The 20,498-nt window shown below is 51.9% G+C and overlaps 1 protein-coding gene and 1 pseudogene across 2 annotated transcripts in view; both read left to right on the plus strand.

Annotated features, from left to right (window-relative positions):
• DBF4B (DBF4 zinc finger B) overlaps positions 1 to 16,696 on the plus strand; it is a 45,066-nt gene extending 28,370 nt beyond the window's left edge. The window contains exons 9-14 of the mRNA XM_030923833.1: positions 897 to 933; positions 2,453 to 2,498; positions 5,454 to 5,570; positions 11,505 to 11,613; positions 11,815 to 11,939; positions 12,772 to 16,696. Coding sequence (XP_030779693.1) covers positions 897 to 933; positions 2,453 to 2,498; positions 5,454 to 5,570; positions 11,505 to 11,613; positions 11,815 to 11,939; positions 12,772 to 13,309 — 972 coding nt within the window. The 3' untranslated portion in view covers positions 13,310 to 16,696. The remainder of the gene's footprint in view (positions 1 to 896; positions 934 to 2,452; positions 2,499 to 5,453; positions 5,571 to 11,504; positions 11,614 to 11,814; positions 11,940 to 12,771) is intronic.
• Positions 14,962 to 16,696, plus strand: LOC115894948 (annotated as a pseudogene). Its single transcript, XR_004055166.1, has one exon. The product of XR_004055166.1 is annotated as a protein DBF4 homolog B-like (transcript).
• Positions 16,697 to 20,498: the final 3,802 nt, after the last annotated feature.

Consider the following 20,498-nt stretch of genomic DNA (forward strand, 5'->3'; position numbering starts at 1 on the left):
ACACCAGAAGATCCATTTACTCTTTTTTCTTTGTATTTTATTGATTTATTTTACTTTACCTTTTTTGTGAGACAGGGTCTGGCTCTGTCGTCCAGACTGGAGTGCAGTGGCGCCATCTCTGTTCACTGTAACCTCCGCCTACTGGGCTCAAACCATCCTCCCACCTGAGCCTCCCAAGTAGCTAGGACTACAGCATGTGCCACCATACCTCACTAAATTTTTTTTTTTTTTTTTCAGAGATAGGGTCTCACTGTGCTGCCCAGGCTGGTCTCAAACTTGTGAGCTCAAGCAATCCACCTGCCTTGGCCTACCAAAATGTTGAAATTACAGGCGTGAGCCACCATGCCCAGCCTCCATTTACTTTTTAATATCAGCTTTGTTTGACCTTGGCTTAAACATTGAATTTGACCCACAGAATCAGAGTACACGAGATAGGACAGAGGAAAGCAAATGGCCATTGTCTTTATCCTAGTCCTATAGGGTACCTGGAACAGCATCAGTACTTAGAAAATAAAGCTACCATTTAGTGAGCATCTATTCTATGCAACATGCTATGAGATCGGTGGGTCCTCCTCACGTTGCAGGTGGCAGAGCTGCAGTTCACACCAGGCCTCTGGGACTCCGGAGTTCTTACTCTCTGCACTGTTCTGCACTCCCTGCACAGTCAGCTGCCATTAAGATTCACACACCGAGTGACCCTTATTCATCGTGTTGCCAAGGAGGGAGCCGTTGTGCCCAGGTCTGCTCCAGCTCAGGGCTTAAGAGTCTGGTTCTGCAAGCCTCTCAACAGCAGGAAGCAAAGTGGGACAGACTGGCAGCCACTTGGTTTATCAGGCCCAGTTCCTTGACCCCCGTGGCTTCCTCACATCCTTAACCTATTTTTCCTTTCCATTTAGGGAACATGTCCAGCAGCAGAGTCAAGAACACGGAAAGGTCAGTGTGGTAGCTTTTCCTCATCTAATTGCAATCCCTCCCTCCCTAAACACTTCCCCACGACTCCCTCTGTGGCAGCATCTGCTCACTTTTCTGTGGCAGCAAACGAGTCCAGGTTATCTTGCCCCTTTGTGGTTCCAGGGCCTGGGCCTCAGGTTTCTGGAGCAAGAGAGGCATGTCCAAGAGCAAGTCCAAAGCTGCTGGGCCGGGGCTTCTCCTTTAGAGCCAAGACCCCATGCAGACACTTTGGCTCCTGTGTCCTCTGGCTGTTTCCGTGCATCAATTGAGGTTCAGCATCCTTTTCCTTCTGATTCAGTAGCAGTTTGAGGGTGGGCAGTTTGACAGCTGCCTACCGTTTTCAGAACTGCCAAACTCCCTGAAACTGACAAACTGGCGGATTGATGGACTCTATCTCCTGGTTCCTCTTGGACAGCAGGAGAGTTTCTCCCCCTGGATGTTTCTCCCAAAGATGCTCTTTCAGTGGCATTTATTCATGCACAAGCAGGAGCTAAGAAAAGTCACTTGGCACCTCTCTCATGCTCAGAATTCAAGGAAGTCTGTAGGGGAATTGATTTTAATAACTGTCTCAGTTAATTAGAAAGACAAGAAATTGTCCCCAAAAAGTAATTAATGAGAGCTGTTGCTAAAGGAGAAAAGGCTGCTTTTTGCTTGGGTGCTACTGGTGGCCTCAAGCACAGTTGGGAGCTGTAAGGTGCCAGCGTCTTTGGGGAATTTGTGGCTGTCAGACAGGGGCCAGGCTTTCAGCTGCCTTGGCTGCACCTTCCACAGGACTCCTGGTCACTGTGGGTCCTGATGCCTAAGAGATTTTCTAAGCTATGCGAATAACTATCTAATAGGGGTGAATCTCTTAATCGACTCCAAATTCGTCTTCTCAGCACTCCTTTGCCCTGTTTTTTCAGGAACTATATTTCACCTGTGATATTTTTTCTACCATCCTGCTAATAAGACCACTAAACACTCTTTATCCCTCTTCCTGTCTGCTTACCCTCCAAATATCCCAGGGTCCTCCTGGAACATTCTGCTTGGGGAGTTGTTCTTAGGCCCCTCAGTATCCTGAGGCTCCAGGAGCAGAGGTCTAGGAAGGACCTGAGACTTTGTGGGAATGACCACCCCCACCCTGCTTTTAGCAGAAACCACCAGGGACTGGGTGTCTCCCAGCAAACCAGCCAAGTGTCTGATGGTGGTGGTATCTTTGGTTGGTCGATAGCCTCCAGAATCCACACACAGGAACTCCTGCATCCTGCTGTGGGAGGGCCCATCATCTAGGGCTTCAGTGTAACTACAGCCTATCTCCCGACTGATGCAACCTTTCTCCCAGGGATAGAGGCTGGGAATCTGAGTGAATGGAGAGCGCAGCCTGGGGTGGCATGATTTCCAGCTCTTGCAAGGCTCTTAGGCTTTGGCAGAGCCTCCTCTCTCTGAGCATTTCCTGCATGTGTGGTGCAGGCCCTGCACAGGGGCAGACAGATAGCTAATGTGTGCATTCTTCCCCTTTCAGTGGCCAGACTGAAGGCACCATTCCTCAAAATTGAAGATGAAAGCAGGTGAGTGGGACCTCCTCTCTCTGCTTGCCCCAGCTAGGCCTGCACAGAGGAGGGAGGAGGGAGGGGTGCTCAGGGGCCTCAAGCTAATGTGAAGACATGGAGCCCCTTAGCCCTGCACCTTCATCTTTCTGAGAAGCCACTCTCTCCCACTGTCATGGAGAAGTCGCACGCAAACCAGGAGGAGCCTCTGAGAGTGGCATTATACAGTGAATAGTCCTCTTGGAAATGAGTCAGAGGTTAATGATCCTGTGTGTGAATTACCTCCATTTAAAACTCTGCTCTGTGAGCTCATAGTGTCCCATGCAGGCTCATTATTGCAGCTCCTTTCCCCTTGGGTGTATGCTGACATTTCATGTCAAATCATTACTGACCCAGTCACGGTGCTAGTATAGTCCAAGACGTCATCTTGGCTGAAATGTGGGTGCTAGGGGTGGTATTGGGGATTCCCTTTTCAGGCCACCCTGTACTTGATAAAGCCTTTCTGTGTTGCTTTGAAAAATCCTTTTCTGGCTCATGTTATCCCCTGACAGCCCTGGGTGAAAAAAGCATGAGGAGAGTCTGTCTCTTCCTAATGGGGAAAACTGAGGTCAGAGAAAGGAAGGGACTTGTGTACAGCCACCTTGCTAATAAACTGCAGCCCGAGGCTAGAATCCAGGTGTCCTGCCTGCCCTGTCTTGTGTCTTCTCTGTCCACCATTATGGCCTCTTCTTCCCTGGAGCAGGAGGGTCCCATTGACATTGTTGACCTGATGAGCTATTAGCAGCCATGTTGGTTATCACTGAATCTTCAGTAAGTACAAGATCAAAAGTCTATGTGAATCTATAATTTTCTCAAAGTTTAAAATTTAAAAAAAAAAATTTTTTTCCGAAAAGACATTTTCAGACTAAATAAATTTATTGTTTGTTTATTTATTTATTTATTTATTTATTTATTTATTTATTTTTTGAGACGGAGTCTCACTCTGTCGCCCAGGCTGGAGTGCAGTAGTGTGATCTCAGCTCACTGCCTCCTGGGTTCACGCCATTCTCCTGCCTCAGCCTCCCGAGTAGCCGGGACTACAGGCGCCCACCACCGCGCATGGCTAATTTTTTGTATTTTTAGTGAAGACGGGGTTTCACCGTGTTAGCCAGGATGGTCTCAATCTCCTGACCTTGTGATCCACCCGCCTCGGCCTCCCAAACTGCTGGGATTACAGGCGTGAGCCACTGCGCCCGGCCCAGACTAAATAAATTGTTTAAAGGAAATAAGTCCGTGTATATCCAGCAGAGACTACTTAGCACAGAATTGTCTGTGTGACTCAGTCAGGGAAGGGCAGGGCAGCTGAGACCAGCCCTAGGAGCCTGGCATGCCTGCCCATACTCCAGACAAGCCCAGGGTCCCTTCTCAGCACCTGCAGACAGTGCAGTGCTGGCTTTGATGGCCCAAAGGCAAGTGGAGAGAACAACAGGATGGTACAGAGGTGCTCCCTTCCAGTTCCAGTGGGATGGAGTGTGTGTTCATCCCCAGCCCCTTCACACCTATTTAAATGTAGGTAATCATGACACATATGCAGCGACTGAGAGGCACTGTTACAGCCTCAGTATCTGCACTGCACATGGCGGGCACAGGTATATCACTGTCACCAGAGGGGGGTAAATAATGTGTGTGTTCCTGGCATTATAGGCCAGAGAGAAGATCCAACTGGAGCTGAGATTTCTTGTGATTTTTTTTTTTTTTTTTTTTTGAGACAGAGTCTCACTCTGTCGCCTAGGCTGGAGTGCAGTGGCGCAATCTCGGCTTACTGCAACCCTTCCCTCCCAGTTTCAAGCGATTCTTCTGCCTCCCACGTAGCTGGGACTAAAGGTGTTCACCATCATGCCCAGCTAATTTTTGTATTTTTTGTAGAGACGGGGTTTGGCCATGTTGGTCAGGCTGGTCATGAACTGGCCTCAGGTGATCCGCCTGCCTCGACCTCCCAAAGTGCTGGAATTACAGGTGGGAGCCGCAGTACCCAGCCTCTTGTGATTTTTTTGTGTGCTGTTTTGAAGCAGGTGTCTTCAAAGCCTATTAGGCCTATTAGCCTGCCCATCCTCAAGTTTTAAGCCCCCTAAGCAGAAACAAAACAGCATTGAAGAAGAAAGGAACACACCAGGGTTGTGAGGGGCACCCCCTTCTCCTTAAGGGTTCGGGAAGACTTATTTGTTAATTCACTGCTGAGCTACAACACTCTTACCCTGCTCCCTGAGAACCCCTGGCCTGCACTGTTCACCCCAGAGCATGGACCACTGCAACCAAACATGGTGCGCCCAGCAGTTACCTCACTCGGCAGGGTTTGCGAAGTATACACAGATCACTTCTGTCTCTGCAAGTCTCTTGAATGTTTGCAACTTCAGGCACACTGCCAGAACCACTCAGTCCAGGTCTGACTATCCAGAACCTTCACTGTGCCTGTCTTCTCTGGTCAGAACACCAGCCCTCAGATGGTTCTAAGGACCAGCAAGAACGCTTCACAGAACAGGGAAATAACTGTTCTGATTTAAACATGCTTCCATTTAGAATCTGCCAGGCTAGAGTCCTCAAAGATTGTTGTAGGGTCAAGAAACAATGGGAAGGTGGGGAAAAGTAGATTGGGGGTCTGGAGATGTGGCTTCTGATCTGACTTTGGCCGCTTAACTATTTGTGAGCCCTTGAGCAAGTCACAGAACCTCTTGGGCTTCGTTTCCTTAGATATAGGATAAACCCAGAGGGTGCTTATAGGATTTCAGGGAGGCAGTGGTATGAGTTTGAAAAGTAGACAGGGAGAACATGCGTATTAATTTAACCTAGAAAGGCTGATGAGTTTTGTTACAGAATTTAAAAGATGTGGAGGTGAGAGTCCACTTTATCAGGGCTGGAATTCTAGGGCATTGGGCGAGGCCCCCTCCTCAGCCTTTACCTTCCCCATTGTAGTCAAAGTGGAAGTTTTCTCTGTTGCAGGAAGTTTCGTCCTTTCCATCATCAGTTTAAATCCTTTCCTGAAATTTCTTTTCTTGGACCCAAAGATGTAAGTCCCTTTGAAGCCCTGACGACCCTGGGCAGCATGCACCATACCAGGTGGGTCTTTCTGGTTCCTGAGTACCAAGGGCTGGTTACAGGCCAAAGTCCTCCCTATTGGGGGCCTGCTGGTCAGATTTGGGAATGGCCATGTGTTTGCTCCTTAGGCAAAGTCTATTCTGGGAATGTAGCCCAGAGAACAGAGAGTAGGAGCATTCATCCATTTTATTTTGTGTTCTTCATCCGTACTGAAGAATTTAACTTGAAGAAGAAAGGGAGGTGCTAGGGTTGTAAGGGGCACCCCTTTCTCCTTAAGAGTCCAAGAAGACTTATTTGTTAATTCACTGCTGAGTCACAGCACTCTTTACCCTGTCCGCCCAGAACCCCTGGCCTGCACTGTTTCCCCCAGAGCATGGACCATTGCAACCAAACATGGTGTGCTCGGCAGGGTTTACCGAGTATACACAGAGGACAATAGACCACTTTCTCAAACTCATATCTATAGACCACCATCATCAAGAGTCCCCTGAGGTCTCATTAAAAATGCAAGTTCTAGCTGGGCACAACGGGTGATGCCTGTAATCTCAGCACTTTGAGATGCCAAAGTGGGAGGATCACGTGAGGCCAGGAGTTTGAAACCAACTTGGGCACACAAACATAGCAAGACCCTGTCTCTACAAAAAAGAAAAGTAAAAAAATTATGAGTCGGGCAGAGAGGCTCATGCCCGTAATTCCAGCACTTTGGGAGGACAAGGTGGGCGGATCACTTGAGGTCAGGAGTTTGAGGCAAGCCTGGCCAATATGGTAAAACCCCATCTCTCCTAAAAATGCCAAAAAAAAAGAATTAGCTGGGCATGGTGGTGCACACCTGTAATCCTAGCTACTCGGGAGGCTGAAGCAGGAGAATCGCTTGAACCCGGCAGGCAGAGGTTGTAGTGAGCTGAGATCACGCCACTGCACTCCAGCCTGGGCGATGGAGCGAGACCCGTTTTCAAAAAAAAAAAAAAATTAGTCGAGTGTGATGACAAGTGCCTGTAGTCCCACTTACTCAGATGGCTAAGGCAGGACGATCATTTGAGCCCAGGAGTTCAAGGTTGCAGTAAGCTATGGTTGTGCCACTGCACTCCAGCCTGGGTGACAGATTGAAACCTGATGCAGGGTCCTGAACTCCACTCCACATCTATAGAGTCAAAATCTCTGATGATGGAGCCCCAAAAGCTGCATTTTACAAGCTCCCAGGTGATTTTAGTGAATATCAAAGTTTAAACTGGTTGGGCCAAATGTCAGGAATAACTAAGGGGCAGGGCGGGAGAGAAGATCACTGCATTACGTGACTCATGGCTTGTGGGCTTGTTAATATGTCTACTCTGCAGAGGTTTGAGAATTTGAACCCTCATTAACCAAAGTAGAGAAGGAATTCAGCCCAGGGGATGGGTAAGATGCCTTCTCAGACCCTTTCTAACCTCTGGGCTATGGGGTTATAGACCAGGAGAGAACAGAGCGGACTCTTAGCCCTAGAGTTCCTGGGGCCAAGGAGGGTCTGTGGTTTCCATCTGACAAAGGCTGTGGGTCAGAAAATAGTACAAATAAGAGGGGAAAAATTAAGGGAATGTGGCAGTAGATGAAGTGGGAGAAAGGAGGGAAAGAGGTGAGGTTAAGTCCCAATATAAGGGATACCAGGAAGAGCCAGTCAGAAGGTGACCCAGGCTTGGCGCTGGTAGTGGTGCTAGGCCTGGGATGGCCTTGGGATCACAGAGGAGCTAAGAGGCTTTAAAGGGAAGATGAAGCAATGAAGCTTTGGTATCTGCATGTGAGGAGCCTAGGCAGGGGGTTGGCCCTGGTAGCACATCAGAGTTCCAGACGTGTGTGTGTATGTGTGTGGAAAATCTGTGTAGGAAGAAGTGTTTAAATTTTTACTTTTTTTTTTTTTTTTTGAGACGGAGTCTCGCTCTGTCGCCCAGGCTGGGGTGCAGTGGCCGGATCTCGGCTCACTGCAAGCTCCGCCTCCCGGGTTTACGCCATTCTCCTGCCTCAGCCTCCCGCATAGCTGGGACTACAGGCGCCCGCCACCTCGCCCAGCTAGTTTTTTGTATTTTTTTAGTAGAGACAGGGTTTCACCGTGTTCGCCAGGATGGTCTCGATCTCCTGACCTCGTGATCCGCCCGTCTCGGCCTCCCAAAGTGCTTGGATTACAGGCTTGAGCCACCGTGCCCGGCCATGATTCTTTATGTAAGAAGAGGGAACAAAGGATACACATGTACTTGTGTATCTATGAACTATTTCTGAAGATAGACCAGGCCTGTAATCCCAGCACTTTGGGAGGCCAAGGGGGAATGATCACTTTGAGGCCAGGAGTTCGAGACCAGCCTGGGCAACATAATGAGACCACCATCTCTATTTTTATATTTTTAAAAAATCTGGCCAGACACAGTGGCTTATACCTGTAATCCCAGCACCTTGGGAGGCCAAGGCAAGTGGATCACTTGAGCCCACGAGTTTGAGACCAGCCTGAGCAACATGGTAAAACCCCACCTCTACTAAAAATACAAAAATTAGCCAGGCATGGTGGTGCAAGCCTGTAGTCTCAGCTACTCGGGAGGCTGAGGCTGGGGAATTACTTAAGCATGGGAAGCGGAGGTTGCAGTGAGCCAAGGTGGTACCTCTGCACAACAGCCTGGGTGACAGAGTGAGACCCTGTCTCAAAAAAAAAAAAAAAAAAAAAATTGTGTTCCCTTTTATGGCTGCAGGGTATTCCATTATTCCATTATATGGAATGTATTTACTGTATTTTATTTAACCAGTCTGTTATTCATGGATGCTTAGATTAGCTCCAATGAAAATCATGTTCAGAGTAAATTTACAATTTTGAACAATTGTATTTGTGGAGTAAATTCCTAAAGATAGAAATATTGGGTCAAAAGATATATGCATTTATAATTTTGGTAAATTCAGCCAAATGGCTTTTCATGGAGGAGATACCAACTTACATGTTACCTGCACTGCATGAGAGAGGCTGTTTCCCATCCCCTCGCCTCATGCTGTGACTGGCAGATATGTTGACCTCCAGTATAACAGATTAAAAACTGTATCTCAGTATAATTATAATTTTTGTTTTTTCTTACTATGAATGAGGCTAAGTATGTTTGCGTATGTTTGGTTGTCTGAGTCTCTTTTTACGTGAACCTTCTTTATATACTTTGCCCATTTTTAATTGGGGTTATTGATCACTTTAATGATTTGTAAAGAGCCCTTCTCCTGTTAGAAAAATGAGCTCTTTGTCATTAGTTGTAAATATTTTCTTTTCTCTGCTCACTGTAACCTCCACCTCCCAGGCTCAGGCGATCCTCCTATCTCAGCCTCCCAAGTAACTGGGACTACAGGTGCGCACCACCACACCTGGCTAATTTTTATATTTTTTGTAGAGGTGGGGTTTCACCATGTTGCCCAGGCTGGTCTCTAACTCCTAGGCCCAAGCGATCCTCCCACTTTGACTTCCCAAAATGCAGGGATTGTAAGCGTGAGCGACCGTACCTGGCAGTTGTAAATAAATCAATATATATATATATTTTTTTTTTTCTAAGTCAGCAGAGAAGTTGTAAATACTTTTAAAAGACAACAAAACCCCAAGTTTGTGGTTTGTCTTTTAACTTTGCTGTATTAGTCCATTTTCATACTGCTATACAGACCTGTTTGAGACTGGATAATCTGTAAAGGAAAGAGGTTTAATAGACTCACAGTTCAGCATGGCTGGGGAGGCCTCAGGAAACTTACAATCATGGTGGAAGGCAAAGGGGAATCAAGGCACCTTCTGCACAATGTGGCAGGAAGGAGAAGTGCTGAGCGAAGCGGAAAGAGCCCCTTATAAAACCATCACATCTCATGAGAACTAAGTATCATGAGAACAGCATGGGGGGAACCACCCCCATGATTCAGTTACCTCCACCTGATCTCTCCATTGACACTTGGGGATTATAGGGGTTACATTCAATATGAGATTTGAGTGGGGACACAAAGCCTAACCATATCATTTGCTAATGATTCTTTGCCATGCATATATTTTAAAGTTGTATATAGTTGAATTTATGAGTTTTTATGTATATCTTCTGGGTTTTGTGTCATACTTAGGAAGTCTTTAAAAGGAGTGTTTTGAGGCCGGGTGCGGTGGCTCAAGCCTGTAATCCCAGCACTTTGGGAGGCCGAGACGGGTGGATCACAAGGTCAGGAGATCGAGACCATCCTGGCTAACACGGTGAAACCCCGTATCTACTAAAAAACACAAAAAAATAGCCGGGCGAGGTGGCGGACGCCTGTAGTCCCAGCTACTCGGGAGGCTGAGGCAGGAGAATGGCATGAACCCGGGAGGCGGAGCTTGCAGTGAGCTGAGATCTGGCCAGTGCACTCCAGCTTGGGTGACAGAGCGAGACTCCGTCTCAAAAAAAAAAAAAAAAGGGGAGTGTTTTGGACTTGCCGAGTTTGCTGGATAGCCAGATAGAAATGCCCTTTAGTGGCCGGGTGCAGTGGCTCAAGCCTGTAATCCTAGCACTTTGGGAGGCCAAGACGGGCAGATCACGAGGTCAGGAGATCGAGATCATCCTAGCTAACACGGTGAAACCCCGTCTCTACTAAAAAATACAAAAAAAAAACTAGCCGGGCGAGGTGGCGGGTGCCTGTGGTCCCAGCTATTCGGGAGGCTGAGGCAGGAGAATGGCGTGAACCCGGGAGGCGGAGCTTGCAGTGAGCCGAGATCCGGCCACTGCACTCCAGCCTGGGCGACAGAGCGAGACTCCGTCTCAAAAAAAAAAAAAAAGAAATGCCCTTTAGTTGTTAGAAATATGGGGCTGATACTCAGATAAGAAGTCAGGTTTGGCCGGATATTGTGGCTCAGTCCATAATCCCAGCATTTTGGGAGGCTGAGGCGGGTGGATCACCTGAGGTCAGGAGTTTGAGATCAGCCTGGCCAGTGTGGCGAAACCCTGTCTCTGCTAAAAATACAAAGAAAAAAAAATTAGCTGGGCCTGGTGGTGTGTGCCTGTAATCCCAGCTATTTGGGAAGCTGAGACAAAAGAATCACTTGAACCCAGGAGGTGGAGGTTGCAGTGAGCTGAAATTGTGCTGCTGCACTCCAGCCTGGGGGTGACAGAGCGGGACTCCATCTAAAAAAAAAAGTCAGGCTTGAGGAAGGTTTGAAAGTCCTAGTGGACAGTGAGGACAACTGTGAGAGACACAAGGCAGCATGAGGGAAGGGACAGACTGAACCAAGCTGGGGAGACATTCAGAGTGGAAAAGAAGAGCAGTCCCTTCACTGTGGTTGAGACCTTTTCCCCTTCATCTTTCAGGTCTCATGAATGTGGGTGTAGGTTTGAGCACAGAGTTGGAATTCCTACAAGGGATTCTTGCTGCTGCTATCACCACCCCATCCTCACCTGTGGTTTAAGAGGACGGAGATGGCCGGGAGTGGTGGCTCACGCCTGTAATCCAAGCACTTTGGGAGGCCAAGGCAGGCAGATCACCTGAGGTCAGGAGTTCGAGACCAGCCTGGCCAACATGGTGAAACCCCATCTATACTGAAAATACAAAAATTAGCTGGGCGTGGTGGTGTGTGCCTATAATCCCAGCTATTCGGGAGGCTGAGGCAGGAGAATGGCTTGAGCCCAGGAGGCGAAGGTTGCAGGGAGCTGAGATCACACCACTGCACTCCAGCCTGGGTGACTAAGCTAGATTCTGTCTCAAAAAAAAAAAAAAAAAAAAGAGAAGGACAGAGATAAGACAGGCTGCCCACAGGGAGGTCTCCAGATGTCTTCTTCCTTGTTCCTCTCTTGCCATTCTTAGATGATTGGTACCAAGCTCAGGGAAGGCCCGCCTTCCGGTGCCTGCCCAGCCCCTTGGCCATCTCAGTCCTTCCCCTCCTTGACCTAGGCTCCAGGCCCTAAGTAGTGGCTCCTCCCCCAAGAGCCCCAGCAGTAACCATTTTGCTGCACTATGTACCCTCCCCAGAGAATCCAAGGATGGAGAGCCAAGACTGCGATCAGCTGCCCGCACCATGCCCAGGAGGAAGAAAGGCTACTGCGAGTGCTGCCAAGAGACCTTCGAAGAGCTCCATGTGGTGAGCCCCTTCCCCACTAAGCAGCTGCTCCCAGAGTGCCTTGAGGGATCCTGCTCACTGGGGATGAGTCCTTCCTGTGCAATCTCCACGCTGCTGTGGCTGTGTCCTCCAGGGCCATAGCATGGGCTGAGAGGTCAGCTTCCATGTCCCCCTCCCCCCAGGCCTCATGTAATGCCCTGTCCTCCTCTCGCCCCCTGGTAGCATCTTCAGAGTGCCCAGCACCAGGGCTTTGCCCTAGAAGCCCATCCATATGCAGAAGTAGACAGGATCATTGCCCAGCTCAGCCACAGCTTTGTAGACATCCCTTTCCAGGCCGGCCTCCCCAGGTGAGTGCCATGCTGGCAAGCATAACTGCGTCTGCAATCTCCTCTGTTGCCCTCTGGGTGGGAAGAGACCCTCAGGTTGGTGGCTGCTGGGACCAGACTGTGATGTTTTCCTCTTTTCTCACCTTCCTTTCCCCTCATCCTCAGTCCTGTTTGTTTTGGGGGTGGCCAAAAAAAAATTAAAAGACCTCCATTTGTGGCTTCAGTTGATGAAGACTAGACCCAGACCAGACTGTGGCTCCCTTCCTACCCCACGGGCTTTGACGTGGATGATAAGCAATTCTGGCCAGGAAGCAGGGGGGTAGTTCTTGGGCCTCTCCTAGATAGGTGAAGAGTAAAGTCTTTCTCCCTCTGTAGAAGTCACCACCAGAAGGAAGGACTGCATGGGGTTTGGTGGGAATTCCAGGGCCTTCTGAGCTCCGCTTCCCCTTGCTGCCAGCAAGGCAGACCCTCTCCCACCTGGAGCTATGGCTTCACCTCTCACCCCAAATCTCCACCTCAAGCTCAACTCGCACAGCCAGGAACTGCACTGCTTTCTTCAGTTGCCAAAGGGCACAGCCTCCTCTGTGAAGTCATGAAAAATGGAATAGCCTCTAACCTATTCCTCTGGCCAGCCCCAACCACAGGCCACAGAGCCAAGAGAAGGGCACACAGTGCTAACTGCTGCGGCAAGTTCAGACCCAAACAGGAGGACTTTCACACAGGGCCTCAGAGAAGGCAGCTATCTCGGCACATGAACCGCCAGCTGTGGCGGCTCTCCCTGTGCCCTCAGCCCTGGCCCAGGCCTGCTGTGAAGTTGAAACCTGCAGCTCACTGGGTATTTCTGTCCCAACAGGTGGTCAGGTTCCCCAGCTTCTGACTGTGACCCTCTCTGTCCTGAGACTCTGCACCCCCGCCAGCCCTCCCATCCCAGGGCAGCATCTCCCAGGATAAGGAAGGAAGACAGCTGCCAGGTGTCAGGTGTCCCAAAGCAGGATGGGACAGTGAACAGCACGCAGGCACCAGCTGAATGTGCAGGGACTGGTGAGGTACCTGGACCTATAGCAAGCTGCCAGGACCTGAGGGGGTTATTTGATGTGTTTATGGACACCCCAGAGACACCGGTGTCTAGGAACCCTGCTTGCCAATGCCTGCTGCCTAGCTCTGGTTTTATGGAACTCTCCTCTGGCCCAGACCTGGCACTTGTTGGCCACAAGCGCAAGGTTCAGTTCCCCAATGGCAATGCTGAGAAGAGAGTGGGGGCCTCCTGGCCACAGGCTTCATTTTTTGTCCCAATAGCACCCAACCCCTGTGGCACCAGGACAACTGGTGGCAAGCATCTTCCCTGTCTTCCCCTTCCAGGCCATGAGTCCAGGCTCCTCACCTCCCTCTAGCCCTTGTGCCACTCACAGACCTGCCTCTCTCTCCCAGACCCCTTTCCCTGGCAGCCCACAGACAGACCAGCAGAGTTCTGGGCCACACAGCCCCACCGGCCGGGGGAAGGATGGCCCCCAGGGCCTGAGGATTCTGAGTGTGCAACCCCTGGCCCTGTATCCCAGGAGGCTGGCCAGCTCCCCAGCTGCCTCACAGCTCCAGGCCGGCCATCAGCCCCCCTGCACTCAGCTACCAGTGTGCAGCCCTCAGGAGCACCTGCAGAGAGCAGGTCTACCTCCCTCCTGCAGCCCCTGCCAGCCAGTGCAGGAGCCAGCTGTTCCTGATGCCTCTGGGCCCCCCAGCCTCTCCAGGTGCCCTGTTGCCCTGTCTCCCAGCCCTGGTCCCAACCCCGGCCCCAGCCCCATGCCGGCAGAGAGCTGCTCCTGTGAGTCCCCAAGGTGTTTGGCTCTTCACGGAGCCAGGCAGCTCCAGATTGAAGGACCACAGATACAATGTATTCCCCTGCTGCGTGCTGCACACCCGGCCAGGGCCGACCAGGACACAGGAGGGTCAGAGCCCCAGGACTTCCCCAAAAGAGCCAGAAGGGGGCCCGGGCCTGGCCTTTGAAGTCCAGCAAGCAGCTGTCACGCTGGGTGTTTCTGTCCCTTGGAGCTAACAGAGCCAGCCCTCCCACTGGCCAGGTCTTTGGGAGAGAATCTGGACTGGGGGCTGCCCTCTCCTACCCCCACCTCCTGCCATGTTCCTGACCAGGCAGAGTCCACAGTGGGCTTGCCCAGCTGAGACTGGCCACCCACGCCAGGAGACAGAGGCAAAGTTGGCATGGGGAGGGACCACAAAGGAGCTGGGGCAGCAGGAGTCCTGGCCTGGCTTCCTGGCCCTCCGCAGGCCCTTGCCTCTCTACAGAGCCGCGGGTTAGCTGTTGTTGTGCTCCACCCCCAACCCCGACCTCCTTTCCCACGAGCATGTGGCCGCTCCTGCTTTCCAAAATGCCTGTGTTTATCCCCTCCCCCAGCCCCCCACGCTCCCGCACACAGATCCTCAGGAACATATGAAGCAGAGGAGGGGCTCGAGCTGCGCCACTCACAGAGCTCCCTCCCCCGGGCACTTAGTTGGGGCCCAGCACTGACCTTTCCCCTGAGCCCAGGATGTGGCCACAGCCCCCTCTGGGACCCCTCTTGGCCCTTCTCTGCCTCCTCAGCTTGAGCTGCCTGCCCAGAGTTCGGCTGTTCTGGGGCCAGTGTGTCACCTGCCAACTTCCACATCACCCTCCTCCCTCGTTCCCTCCTCTCCTTCCCCAAGGACCTCCCCCCATTTCTGGCGGCCAAGCCATTAATCTGGAGACAGAAATGGGTTTGCTATCGATTCTCTGGCCACTTTTTCTTTCATTATAATTTGTACTGTGGTTCTTCTCACCCTTCTCTGTGTCCGTGGGTTTGTCTCTTTAAATGTTGAAGCTCCCGGAAGCCTGGTGCTATTCTGTATCTCCTTTCAAAGGAAGAAGAGGGGACCCAGCTGTGGGTGAGGACTCAAGTTATTAGTTTGGAAATAGAGCACCTTTGTGTACAGCCCACCTTAGAGGTCATGTTACCCCCTTCCTGTTAAATTTTACAATTAATTTTGGTTCAGGAAATGTAAATAAATTTGTTAATAACAAATAGCAAAGAGATGGGGCTGGAATGCCGTATGTCGGTCCTTGATCTGCCATCCAGTGACCCAAGGCAGGGCTGCAGGCCAGGAGCGATGGACAGAATCACTAGATGGTGGGATGGGACCTCCTGCAAGTCACACACGTGTGAGTGCCACAACCCTCCTGCCGGCCTTGCCCAAGGGCTAAGGGCTCCAGGGAGCAGGGCTGCCTCTGTCCCTGCCCAGCCTCCTTTACCCAGTCTCATCTGGTCACTTACTTGGCTCTGCTGCCTGGGGAGTGGTTGCCAGCAGAGGACATGCCCCTCCATCCCTCCCAAGAAAACTCCTTTGCCCTGATGGAGATTCCTGCTAAGGGCCCACTCCTCTTCCCTGAAGCCAGACCGTGGTTTATGTCTGGGTGCTGCTGGGTTCATCCCTTTCCTTTTGTGACATGGGGTTGCCTCATTCCTCATGACACCACCCTCTGCATGAGGAAGTTTCCTCTCGCCCCTGTCTCAGACTTTGATACCTTTACCTGCTGCTCACACAAAGCCCGTCGTGCTGGGTTCGGGTGCCCTCATTGTCAGCTGCCCAGGACCCATTCCCCAAACCTCACATCCAGGTACTCTTGCCTTCCCCTCCTATCTCAATGATCATGACCTTGGACATCTCTGCCAGGCCAAACTCCAAGGCTGGAATGCTTCTCAGCCATTTCTCCATTGCGGCTTCCTGGCTGTAGATTCAGGTTAGAGGTGAACCCAGAATACCTGAGACCTGACCCAGGACGGATGGGTGCTGCTTGATGTGAATGAGGTCCCGCAGTGGCTCCTTGGCGTGAGCACTGCTCAGACTCCTTTCCACTCCAGCCCCCTTTCCACATCCCCCTCCTGCACCAGATGACTTTTACTCAGACCCAGTGGACACTGCTTCATCTTGCAGTCAGTCCCTTTTCAACATGTTTCTGTTTCTTTCTGAAGAGGTGTCCTCCCTCCACAAGTCACACTGTCTGTCCCTGGCCCTCCAGCCCACCTTGCCAACCACCCTTGTTGGTTTCCTTCTCAGACTTGCCACCTCTCCCTTCTGCCCCAAAATGCCATGCTCCTCTCCTGGAAACCACTTGAGTCGATTCAGTAAATCAACTTCAAATACTTGAAGACTCCCACCTTCTGTTCTCTGGCTCCTTCCTGCAGTCTATACCTACCGCCTCCTCTTCACCTCCTTCCCTTCCACACTTCCTTCCTGGGTAGCTCTGCCTGAAGCATTCCACTAGGATCATCTATTCCAAGGTCATGGACGGCTACTGATGACCAAAGTTGGTTCCTTTTCTCCTTTCTTTCCTCCTTGAAGCCTGGCTCCCTTGGTCCCAGCAGCCCCTCAGTGGCCTGGTTCTCCTGTCCCCCTGCCTTTCCTCACCATTGCCCATTCCCTCATTCGTTCATTCAGCACAGACCTTGCTGTCTGCCCTGAGTCAGCTCCGAGACACCTGAAGAGCCCTCCAGCCCTAACTGCTTTCCTCAGACTAGGTCCTGAGGCCTTTGTTCTTGCCTCTTCTTGCTGAGCCTTTCCCTTCTCCGCAGATGTGACCAATTGGTAGCTCCACCCTAACTTCCTTCTGCTGGGTGGAATGCAGGAGCTGCTGTCCCCAAGTCACACTGTGACCTCAGAAAAATGCCTCTATTACTCGGGCCTCAGTTTCCTCGTCTTTAAGGGGCTTGGATGAGATTATTTCAGGGCCCTTTCCTATAATAAAATACTGTGACCACCAGCAAATCTTTTATGTCCTTCCCTGTCCTGCCACCAGCAGGAATGCTACATACCTGAGAATTCCTCCTCGTCCTGGACCTTGGCTCCCCTTCCCAGGGGAGTTTCAGCTGTGCCCAGCTCAAACTGTTTTCTTGATCTAAAAAATGGAGGTAATCTAGGCTGGACACGGTGGCTCACGCCTGTAATCCCAGCACTTTGGAGGCTGAGGCGGGTGGATCATTTGAGGTCAGGAGTTCGAGACCAGCCTGGCCAACATGGTGAAACCCCGTCTCTACTAAAAATACAAAAATTAGCCGGACGTGGTGGCGCACACCTGTAATCCCAGCTACTCGAGAGGCTGAGGCAGGAGAATGCTGGAACCCAGTGGGAGGAGGAGGTTGCAGTGAGCTAAGATCACACCATTGCACTCCAGCCTGGGCAACAGAACAAGACTCCATCTCAAAAACAAAAAAAAAGCCAAGCTTGGTGACGCCACCTGTAGTCCCTACTATTCGGGAGGCTGAGGCAGGAGATCGCTTGAGCCCAAGAGGTCAAGGTTACAGGAAGCTATGATTGTGCCACTAGTTCTCCAGCCTGAGCAACAGAGCGAGACCCTCAAAAAATTAAAAAGTAAGGTCTATCGCCTGCAATCCCAGCACTTTGGGAGGCTGAAGCAGGCAGACTGCTTGAGGCCAGGAGTTCGAGAACAGCCTGGCCAACATGGTGAAACCCCATCTCTACTAAAAATACAAAAGTTAGTCAGGCATGGTGGTGCACACCTGTAATCCCAGCTACTTGGGAGGCTAAGGCAGGAGAGTGACTTGAACCCAGGAGAAGGAGGTTGCAGTGAGCCGAGATTGTGCCACTGCACTCCAGCCTGAGCAACAGAGTGAGATTCCATCTCAAAAAAAAAGGCTGGGTGCAGTGGGCTCACGCCTGTAATCCCAGCACTTTAGGAGGCCGAGGTGGGCGGATCACCTGAGGTCAGGAGTTCGAGACCAGCCTGACCAACATGGAGAAACCCCATCTCTACTAAAAATACAAAATTAACAGCATGGTGGCACATGCCTGTAATCCCAGCTACTCGGGAGGCTGAGGCAGGAGAATCGCTCAAACCGGGGAGGTGGAGGTTGCAGTGAGCTAAGATCATGCCATTGCACTCCAGCCTGGGCAACAAGAATGAAACTCCATCTCAAAAAAAAAAAAAAAGTCTAGGCCAGGCGCAGTGGCTCACACCTGTAATCCTAGCACTTTGGGAGGCAGGCAGATTGCCTGAATTTAGGAGGTTGAGAACAGCCTGGTCAACATGGTGAGATCCCATCTCTACTAAAAATACAAAAAATTAGCCGGGTATGGTGACACACGCCTGTTGTCCTAGCTACTCAGGAGGCTGAGGCAAGGGAATCACTGGACCCCAGAGGTGGAGGTTGAAGTGAGCTGAGATCTCGCCACTTTACTCCAGCCTGGGCGACAGAGCAACACTCTCCAAAAGAAAAAAATATATAGTAAGTTCTGGCCGGGCATGGTGGCTCATGCCTGTAATCCCAGCACTTTGGGAGGCCAAGGCGGGCGGATCACGAGGTCAGGAGATCGAGACCATCCTGGCTAACATGTGAAACCCTGTTGCTACTAAAAATACAAAACAAAATGAGGCGTGGTGGCGGGCACCTGTAGTCCCAGCTACTCAGGAGGCTGAGGCAGGAGAATGGTGTGAACCTGAGAGGTGGAGCTTGCAGTCAGCCGAAATCGCATCACTGCACTCCAGCCTGGGCAACAGAGGGAAACTCCGTCTCAAAACAAAACAAAACAAAAAATAGTAAGTTCTAGCCAGATCTGCTGGGAGTCAGGGAACCCAGGAATGTAAGTGGCTACCGGGGCCAGGGAGCCATATGACTTAGTCCCCACTGGAACTAGCCCAGGGTGCCACCAGGGAGAGTCACTCTTAGGGCTCATCGGGTCTCCCCAACAGGAAGTCTAGGGTCCCAGGGCCACCGGTGTGGTAGGAACATGCCTCTGGTGAAGAGACCTGGACCACAGATTGGGCTTCCTCTGTGGTCTTGACATGTCGGAGGACCCAGACTCTCCCAGCCCCGGGCCCCCACTGTGAAATGACAAACTTCACCCAGCCTACTGAGGGGCACTCCTGATCAGGACTTGCTGATGTGGCCCTGGGACACGGGCAGGCTGGAGCAGACAGCCACTTTCGTGTCTGGGGTGTGTGGTGAGGGTGCAAGGGACCAGATATACCAGTCCTCTCTGGTCCCAAATGGAGGGCAGAGGTGGAAGTAGGACTAGGGGTGGCTAAGAGGAGTGAGGCCCTAGAGTAGGGGACATACCTCTCACTGACCAGCTGTGTGACTTTGGGAAGCTCACATAACCTCTCAGAGCCTCAGTTTCCCCCTCTGTAAAATGGGGAGCACAATCTCTCCCTCGGGACTCATCATGAGTTTCCAGGAATACCACATAGTAGGCCCTCATTCCCAGGAACCTCCTCGCGCCTACATCTTGGAGGAGGTTCTCGAGATGTCTCCAAAGCGAAGGAAGAATTGGCTCAGCCTTGCTGAGCATCTGAGTCTGGCATGGCAGGTGGTTGGGGGTGGGGGGGAGTCACTTCGTTCCCTGCATTGATGTCAGCGCCTCCTGGGAAATCGCCTTCTCACCTCTCCTGGGCCTAAAATAGAGCGGGGGATGGGGGCATCACAAGCTAGAGGCAGTTCCCTCATCCCTAGCAGAGGCCCTGGGTCCTTGGGGAAGCAGAGGACCCAGGAAGGGGTTCCCTGCCTCCAATCTTGTTCTTCAGTGACTTGTGGTCCCCTAGCATGGGTACAAAAAAGGTTAGAGTGGGGACTCATCAGCGTTCCCACCTGCCATGCCCCACCACACCCCACATCATCTCAGGTACCTGGCCTTCAGCACCCCCAGCAGAAGTCTGAGGTCCCAGCTCTGCCATTGGGACCCATCATTCCCCAGGAGCTGGGTGGAGGGCACAGCCGGGGATGTAGCTTGGGAGGGCCAGTATTTTTGCAGACAGGGCAGCCTAGTCTGACTAGAGAGGGAATGCTGGGGGACTCCAGAGGTGTCTTCTGCTCCTAAGGATTGGGATTAGTAAGGGAGGGGGAGCCATGGGGCATGCTAGCAGCATGTAAGTGATCTGGCTAGTTTATATTTTATCTAGGGGGAAGGACAGGGCGCCTGTGAGAGACTCAGGAACCCAGACGGAGATGCCAACCCTTCCTGATGGTTGGAGTGACAGCGATCCCTGAAGCCCTCCTAGAGGCCGGGACATCTTTGGCGGGGAGAAGGAGCCGATGGGAAGGGGTCTGGACCGCGGGCTTGGGAGGACTCCTCAGTGACACGACCCGTAGCGAAGGTGCAAGAAATCCCAGAGGCGCGGAGCCTGGCGTTCGCCAAGAGCCTCTGCCTACCCCAACCCCAGCTTCCACAGCCTAGGGTCAAGCGGGGCACTCCGGGCTGGGGCTGGGGCTGGGGCAGCCTCTCCGGGGTACCACGACCGAAGGCGAAAGCGGGCGCCACAGCCACGCCCCTGCCCCCGGCCCCAGACGGGCAGTCGCCCGGTCGACCGCGGGGGTCCCCAGTCCCCTGCCTCTCTATCCTACAAATCTACGAGTCCTCGGAGATGCTCTTGCAGAGGTGGCCGAGGAGGGGCCGCGGGATGAGGTCGCGGAGCGCCGCCGCCCCACACCTGACGAGAGGCCCCTGAGGTGCGGGGAGGGGCCCCGGGGCGGCGCCTCTTTTGTCCTCCCGCGGCGGCGGCCCGGGCCCTGCGGGGTTGGGGGGGCGGGGGGCGGCGGGAGAGCG

This window comes from Rhinopithecus roxellana, chromosome 19, assembly GCF_007565055.1.
Source record: "Rhinopithecus roxellana isolate Shanxi Qingling chromosome 19, ASM756505v1, whole genome shotgun sequence".
Taxonomy (NCBI): domain Eukaryota; kingdom Metazoa; phylum Chordata; class Mammalia; order Primates; family Cercopithecidae; genus Rhinopithecus; species Rhinopithecus roxellana.